Source organism: Crotalus tigris, unplaced genomic scaffold (genome assembly GCF_016545835.1).
Source record: "Crotalus tigris isolate CLP2741 ecotype Arizona unplaced genomic scaffold, ASM1654583v1 scf7180000020352.946698, whole genome shotgun sequence".
Lineage (NCBI taxonomy): Eukaryota > Metazoa > Chordata > Lepidosauria > Squamata > Viperidae > Crotalus > Crotalus tigris.
This window is the reverse complement of record NW_024097981.1, coordinates 474,077-482,500: the sequence shown is the minus strand read 5'-3', so window position 1 is coordinate 482,500 and position 8,424 is coordinate 474,077. Positions and strand designations below refer to the sequence as shown.

Here is an 8,424-nt window from a genome sequence, read left to right as displayed (position 1 = left end):
TTCTTTTGTTTCTGTTTCAGGGTTTTGTGGTGGCTGTGCTCTACTGCTTTTTGAATGGGGAGGTGAGTTTTTTTTTTTAAGAAAATGTGGATGGTGTTTTGAAATGCTAGCTTTGTAATTCCAGGGAGTCCTCGATTTACAATCATGGGTTTAGCGACGGTTCGAAATGACTGAAAAAGGGGCCTGTGACTGGTCCTTGCACTTATCACCGTCGCAACATTCTCCACAATCAAGTGATCAAAATTTGGCATAATTGGCATAATTCCAGGGTCACGTGATCACCATTGGCTACTTTCCAACAAGCACTGTCAATGGGGGAAGCTGGATTCATTTAGTGACCCTATGATTAACTTAACAACTGCAGTGAATTTGCTTAAAAACCATCTCATCCAAGCCGTTTCCTCCCTTCTGACTGAACGGTGGAGAAAGGTTTATATTCCTTGCAGTCATCTGATCGTTAGCGCTCCTTCGGAGAGTCATTGAGGCTTCCACTCCCATCCTCTACCTGAGTTGTTTTTTTTTTTTTCAGTACTGTTGTAAGTTCAAACGGTCACTAAACAAATGGGTTGTAAGTCGAGGACTACCTATGACTGCACTCAGACCTCATCCTTGATAGAGACTCATGGGGGGGTCAGGTGAATGGATGGTGTGGAGGTGAATTCAGCTTTGCAGAAGGATCCAGGTTGGTAGGCTTGATGGGGTAGAGCAGAGGTCTCCAACCTTGGCTGACTGGAGGGAAAGGGAGGGGGGAGCATTTTACGCGCGTGCACATGCACACACACAAATGGGGCTGTGAGCACGTGTGACGCCAACGGGGCGCTGCTAGCACCTATCTGACACTCGCTAGCGCTGCCCCATTTTCGCCACGTGGCACCCCATTTTCATCACATGGGTGCCCCATTTTCATAGCAGCATCGGCGCCAGTGCAAGTGGGGATGTGAGCATATGCACACATGTGCCCGCACTAGCCAGCCTGTTCCACCACCTATTAGCCAGCAGCTTGTGGGAAGGAGGAGGAGGAGAAGAATGGGAGGAGGAGGAGGAGGAGGAAGAGGAGGAGGAGGAGAATGGGAAGAGGAGGAGGAGGAGAATGGGAAGAGGAGGAGGAGGAGGAGGAAGAGGAGGAGGAGGAGGAGGAGGAGAGGAAGGAGGAGGAGAAGGGAGGAGGAGGAGGGAGGAGGAGGAAGAGGAGGGAGGAGGAGGAGAATGGAAGAGGAGGAGGAGGAGAATGAGGAGGAGAGGAGGAGGAGGAGGAGGAGGAGGAGGAGGAGGAGGAGGAGGAGGAGGAGAATGGGAAGAAGAGGAGGAGGAGAATGGGAAGAGGAGGAGGAGGAGGAGGAGGAGGAGAATGGGAAGAGGAGGAGGAGGAGAATGGGAAGAGGAGGAGGAGGAGGAGGAAGAGGAGGAGGAGGAGGAGGAGGGGAAGAAGAGGAGGAGGAGAATGGGAAGAGGAGGAGGAGGAGGAGGAGGAGGAGGAAGAGGAGGAGGAGGAGGAGGAGAATGGGAAGAGGAGGAGGAGGAGAATGGGAAGAGGAGGAGGAGGAGGAGGAGGAGGAGGAGGAGGAGGAGGAGGAGGAGGAGGAGGAGGAGGAGGAGAGGGACTCAATGCTCTCTGAGCTGGGTTGTTTTCTTGAAGATGTCTCATTACCCAACTAGGCAATATCATCAGTGTTAGAAGGATTTGGGTTTGCAGAGCAGAGGAGGAGGAGCAGGAAGGGGAGGACGAGGAGAAGCAGGAGGAGGAAGAGGAGCAGGAAGAAGAGAGTGTGGGATCCTTGGTGGTCTCTGAGCTGGGTGGTTTTCTTGCAGACGTTTCATGACCCGATTAGGTAACATCATCAGTGCTAGAAGAGAGTGAAGTTCTGGCTTCTCCAGTAGCACTGATGATGTTCCCTAGCTGGGTCATGAAATGTCCACAAGAAAACTACTAAGCTCAGAGAGCACCAAAGACCCCGCAGTCTATTTCCTCCTCCTCCTCCTCCTCTTCCTCCTCTTCCTTTTCCCCCTCGCCACAAACCCCACTCCCCCCCTTCTAGCACTGATGAGGTTACCTAGTCATGAAACATCTGCAAGAAACCCCCCAAGCTTAGAGACCACCAAAGATCCCACAGTTAAACCCTGAGTTATAAATATTGCCTTTCATTGGTCAACCCTTCCTTCCCCAGTTCACTCCAGTTTGAGGGCGGGGATTCAACCAGCCTGAGGAGCTCCATCAGGGGTCTCCCCTCTGTCCTCCTTCTCCTTAGATCAGTGGTTCTCAACCTTTTTACTGCCGCCACCCCCAACCGGTCGTAAGTCGAGGACTACTCAACCGGTCGTAAGTCGAGGACTACTCAACTGGTGCAGCACCGTTTGCAGAATGGGACTTTTGGCGGGCTCAGCAGGGCAGAGACAGCCTGGACAATTCCTATTGGCTTTTGAAAGCCAATAGAATTAGACTCTATTCAAGAGAGTCTATTCTATTGGCTTTCAAAAGCCAATAGAATAAAAGGGAGTAGCACAGCTAAGGAAAAGGGGAAAAAAATGGCGGACTGCGTTGTTTGGCGACCCCCGTGAAATGGTCGTTCGACCCCAAATGGGGTCCCGACCCACAGGTTGAGAACCCCTGCCTTAGATCCTTCTGCAAACCTCTGGCTCAACAACCCAACATCTTTTTCCTCTTACATTTTGAAAGTGTGTACGAGCATCATGTCCCCCCCGGCGTCCAAGTACATTAAAAAAAAAATGACCTCTTAAAGTTTCTCCCTCAAGGTGCAATCCGAAATCAAAAGAAAATGGCGGAGCTGGAAAGTCAACCGTTATTTTGCTGTGGATTTCAAACACCGCCATCCCTCCCTGGCGAGTAGCGGTGTCAACGGGGGGACTCAACTGTCTATCTTGAGCAAGAGCAGTTCACAGATCCGGATGTCCAGCGTCCACGCCGAGAACTTGGCCACATGAGCCCGTAAGACCCCCACGTCATCTCCCACCACGCCCTCCCAAAGAGAGAAAGAATGACGAACCCTACTTTGGACACCACGAAAATTAGTCCTAAGTAGGGTAGCGTTCGGGCTGTTACGTCCATCTGCCTTTTTAAAAAAAACAAAAACAAATCCACCTCCCTTTGATGGAAAGTTTCTGGAGTTCTGAAGCTTTGTCATCTCTGATGGGTGGAAGAGAAGATCCATAAAGCCGTTCCATCTAGAGGAACGAGGTTCTCCAGACCAGGACCACCTTGATCTACCCTTTGTCCCAAGAGTTCAAACCCTCCCATTGCCTTCCATTCTTCATTTCCCTGGTACCATTGACAAATTTTGGGGGTCCTCCAAACTGAGGGCCATGAATTAACATCTCATGAAGTTGGGTTGTCTGTGCCTCACGTCCAAACACTTCTGATCCCACCATCTTGGACCATCGGTGTCCTATTCCGGGACCGAGAATGTCATGCAAACACTGAGCCACGGGGTGACCCCCATTGGTGGTGGGCATTGTGGGTGCAGAGATGGATCCTACCAGAATTGATTGAGACCACCATAACCACCTCATTCCTCGGATAGAAAACCCCCAACCCTACAAGTGGAGGGTCTCAGATTTTTCCCTCTTCTGGGAAAAGATCTGAATTATTATTTTTTTCTTAAGCTGTGAATCTCCTAAAACGGCCATCTCTGTACAATAGAGTTATATTTTTGGAGACTTTTTTTCTTTCTTGTTTTTTTTTTTTAAATAATAGAACTAATATGGAGATAGAATAATATGTATTTCCGCACATTAAGTGCCGATTAATTGCAGAAATATCTTTTCTTTCAAACTTCTGATGCGACCCCTTAACATGGCTACTGAGTCACGGAAAATAGAGTGAGGGGATGAACTTTGGAGGGCTGATTTGACTTTCAAAAGGTGGGTGGGGGTGTTGTCAAGGCAAGGTTCACCCCAAAAGGGTAGATGGGTTATGTAGTTGGAAGAGGGGATCTATTCTGGAGGTCTTAAGAGAGCCAACTGCCCTCCCTTCCTTCCTTTTCTTCCTTCTTTTCTTTCTTCCTCCCTTCTTCCTTTCCTCCCTCTCTTCTTTCCTTTCCCTCTTCCCTTTCTCCTTCCTTCCTTCCTTGTTTCTTTCTTTTTCTCTTCCTTTCCCTTTCATTTTTCTCTTTCTCCATCCTTTCCTTCCTTTCTCCCTCCCTTTTTTCTTCCTTCATCCCTTTTCATTTCTTTCTTTCTTTCTCCTTCCTTCCTCCCTCCTTCCTCTCTCCCTCTTTCTTCCCTCCCTTCCTCCCTCCCTTCTTTCCTTTTCTATCTTTTCTTTCTTCTTTTTCTCCTTCCTTTACTCTCTCCCACTCTTCTTTCCTCCCTCCCTTTCTTCCACCTTTCCCATTCTTCCCTTTCTTTTTTCATTTCTCTTTTCTTTCTTTCTCCTTCCTTCCTTTCTTCCTCCCAACCAATCCCTCCCTCCTTTCTCTCTCCCTCCCTTTTTCTTCCCTTCCTTCCTTCCTTCCTTCCTCCCTCCCTCCCTCCCTCCCTCCCTCCCTTCCTTCCTTCCTTCCTTCCTTCCTTCCTTCCTTCCTCCCTCCCTCCCTTCCCCCTATTGTATGCAGCTGTGGCATTTTCTACCATTAGCCATTACTACTAGGAAAAAAAGAAGGCAGACGAAATATTCATTTTTATTAAGTCTTGGAAGGAAGAAAGGAACTCACCTTCCATTCAGAGCCTCTTCTAATGTGTAGCTGCTTCAGCTGAACTCAACCAATGTCTGGTTGTTGTTGTTGTTTTGTGAGGCTTTGTGCAACGCACGACGTTTCCAGAGGACTTTTGTGATGTTTTGTGGGCTTCCATGTCTCACAATTCTCTCTAATCAGTGTGATATGTCCGTGTGTCCATATCTGTGTGTGTTTGTGTGTGTGTGTGTGTGTGCCTACCTTAAAGGGGACACCTCCTATTTTGTTAACATAGTAAGGAATAATTGCTCACCGCAGCTAAGTAATGGAAGAAATTCTGTTTAATAAAAAGTTTGGGAAAGGGAAAAAGGAAGATGTTTAAGATGCTTCCTACACATTGCATAACAACGTGAGCTTCTTTGCACCTGTTCTTTCCACCCGGCGGTTTTGGGGTGCTTTTTACTACAAGTAGTCCTTGACTTACGACTACAATGGAGCCCAAAATTTCTGTGGCTAAGCAAAACATTGGCTAAATGAATTTTGCCCCCATTTTACGGCCTTTCCTGCAGCTGTCAAGTTGCTAACACGGTTGTTAAGTGAATCTGGCTCCCCCATTGACTTTGCTTGTCAGAAGGGCCCAAAATGGGATCACATGACCCCCCCCCCGGGACGCTGCAACTGTCATAAATACGAGTCAGTTGCCCAGCGTCCGAATATGGACACGTGACCTTGGGGATGCTGCAATGGCCGTAAATATGGAAAAAACAGAAATAAGTCATTTTTTTCAGTGCTGTTGTAACTTTGAACAGTCACTGAATGAACTGTTGTAAGTCGAGGACTGCCTGTGTCAAGGAGGAGAGGATAAAACGGCATGTAACCACTGTCACCTAATTCTCTGGTTCTCCAGTGGGAGCCTCAAGAGTTTCTCTGTTATAAGCAACTTATCTTGCTTTATATAAGCCGCAGCTGAGCTTTTCATTTTGGCTTTTGCGCTCAAACTCATTTGTATATTTGGTGTAAAAGCTGCCGTAAAAGAGGATTCGAATGCTGGCCAGCTGGGTGCCTGAGCAATCCTTGGCAAAGCTATCAGTACCAGTGCTTTGATAGGCTGCATTTATTCCTCTATTGTGCATCTCCTTCCTTCCTTTCTTCCTTCCTTCCTTCCTTCCTTCCTTTCCTTTTCTTCCTTTCTTCCTTCCCCCACCCTCCCTCCTTCTCCTCTCCTTCCCCTGCTTCCCTCTCTCTCTCTCTCTCTTTACTTCTTTCTCTCTTTCATCCCTCCCTCCCTTCATTCCTCCCTCTTTCTCCTCTCTCCTCTCCTCACCTATTCCTTCCCCTTCCTTTCCTCTATCTTTCTTTCTTTCTTTCTTTCTTTCTTTCTTTCTTTCTTTCTTTCTTCCTTCCTGTCTGTCTGTCTTTCTTTCTTTCTTTCCTTCATTCCTTCCTTCTTTCTTTCTTTCCTTCCCTCCTCCCTTCTTTCCTTCTTTCTTTCTTTTTCTTTCCTTTTTCTTTCTTTTTCTTTTTTTCCATTCTTCCTCCCTTCGTCTCGTCCTCTCTTTCCCCTCTCCTCCCCTCCCCTCTCCTACTCTCCTCTACCTTCCCCTCTTCTCCCCTTCCTTCTTCCCTTCTCCCCTTCCTGCCTTTCTTCCCCTCCCCTCCTTCCTCTCTTTCTTCCTCCCTCCCTCCCTCTCTTCCTTTCTTTTAAAGGCCATTGAGGAGGACCCCTCAGAGAGAAAAAGCCAGATAAGCAGAGATTAACACCAGATAAACCATCCAGCAGAAAACAATATCTTAAGGAGAAAATCACATCTCCACTAACACTGGGAGGGCAAGCCACTTGTACATAAACAGAGAACAAACCTCACATCTTTCCAGCCCTGACGACCTTACCTAGGTGGGCAATGAAACATCTGCAAGAAAACCACCAAGCTCCGAGATCACCAAGGACACCACAGTCCCGAAATTAAAATAGTTGGGTGGCACAGCCTGAAACTGGGCACCCTTTCTGGGCAGACTGAAAGTTCTTTCCAACTTTGTGGCACAATCCTCAGCTAAAACACCTGTACAAAATTATAGCAAGAAGTACAGACAGTCAGATATCATCCTTTAGGGCAGTGGTTCTCAGCCTGTGGGTCAGGACCCCATTTGGGGTCGAACAACCATTTCACGGGGGTCGCTAAACAAGGCAGTCCGCCATTTTTTCCCCCCTTTTCCTTAGCTGTGCTGCTCCCTTTTATTCTATTGGCTTTTGAAAGCCAATAGAATAGACTCTCTTGAATAGAGTCTAATTCTATTGGCTTTCAAAAGCCAATAGGAATTGTCCAGGCTGTCTCTGCCCTGCTGAGCCCACCAAAAATCCCATTCTGCAAACGGTGCTGCACCAGTTGAGTAGTCCTCGACTTACGACCGGTTGGGGGTCGCGGCATTAAAAAGGTTGAGAACCACTGCTTTAGGGGGAATGCATTTTAAAACACAAATTAAGAGAAAATAGACAAAACAGAGGAATACAGTCCTCAGTTTACAACCATTCATTTAGTAGACTGTTCAAAGTTACAATAGCACTGAAAAAAGGGCTTATGACACAGTCATTAAGCGAATCTGGCTTCCCCCATTGACTTTGCTTGTCAGAAGGTCGCAAAAGTTGGTCACATGACCCCAGGACTCTGCAACCGTCATAAATACGAGTCAGTTGCCAAACGTCCGAATTTTGATCACATGACCCTGGGGATGCTGCAACGGTCATAAGTGTGAAAAACGGTCATAACTCCCTTTTTTCAGTGCCACTGTCGTTTCGAAAGGTCACTAAATGAAACTGTTGCAAGTTGAGGATGATCTGTAATTAATAATACTGTGCCAAATTGCTTTAGAGTAAGCCCATTGGGGGAGTGGATTTACTTTGGGGTAACTGACTCAAGATCCTGCGGATGGATATTTTTGAACCCCGGTTTTAACAAAATTTTTGTGGTTGTGGGAAAAGTTCCCAGTTGCTCTCCTGCACAAAATTATTTCGTTATGTTTGTTTTCTCTTGATTGTCCAACAAAATGAATGTAATATGCTGAATGAATGAGCCAAGCATCCCTCTTTTTTTCCTTTGTCAGACCTAATAGCCAAGATTTGCTTCTAAAGCTGATGTAAATAACTCTTTTGCGTTGAATATGTGTTCTGTTTCTTCTTTTTCTCTGTGAACTATCTTTTGGAGTTTGGGGATCTATGTTATTAAAAAAAAAAAAGCAAGTGTAATTATAACAAGGATATTGAGAATAAAATATTTGTTGTGACACAGTCTTGGATGTTTTTTTAAACAATTCTCAAAACAGAGGGATTATCTACATGTCGATTATATTTCTAAGCCACTTAATTCAAAGACAATGCTCCTTTCTTGTTTACTTACACAAAACTTCATCTTCTCTTGACTTTGTAGTCTGAAAATAACCCCGGGTAATCCTTGAGTTATGACTGTAATGAAGCTTGCCCATTACAATGGTTAGTCGTAAACAAAATGACCCTTTTTTGGGGTGGCTATTAGACAAACATGGAAGTCATAAAAGAGTTGCCATGATGGTTAAATGAATCAATGATTCACTATAGATGGGATTTTGCCAGAAACCAAAACTAACTGACAGTTTTCAGCAAAACTGAAAGACACTCATTTGATCATAGACACGTAAACACGCTCACTTGACTATAGGACATTATAAATGTCCATAAAGAGTGGTTATGTCTTTGTGGGGTGGTGGTGATTGTCAGAATTTCAGACCCAGGTCATGCTCTCTTTTTCAGGGCACTCATAACTGA

At 46.2% G+C, this 8,424-nt stretch overlaps 1 protein-coding gene across 7 annotated transcripts in view; it reads left to right on the top strand.

Moving 5' to 3' along the window:
* The window catches only part of ADCYAP1R1 (ADCYAP receptor type I), a 98,806-nt gene extending 91,947 nt beyond the window's left edge, over window positions 1-6,859 (top strand). For 3 of the 7 annotated variants that reach the window (XM_039366775.1, XM_039366772.1, XM_039366769.1), the window contains 2 exons: window positions 21-62; window positions 2,752-4,099. In XM_039366775.1, coding sequence (XP_039222709.1) covers window positions 21-62; window positions 2,752-2,940 — 231 coding nt within the window. In that variant the 3' untranslated portion in view covers window positions 2,941-4,099. Of the gene's footprint in view, window positions 1-20; window positions 63-2,738; window positions 4,100-4,568; window positions 5,214-6,335 lie in introns of those variants that run through there. The other 4 variants (XR_005559576.1, XM_039366770.1, XM_039366771.1 and 1 more) reach the window with 4 other exon arrangements.
* Window positions 6,860-8,424: the final 1,565 nt, after the last annotated feature.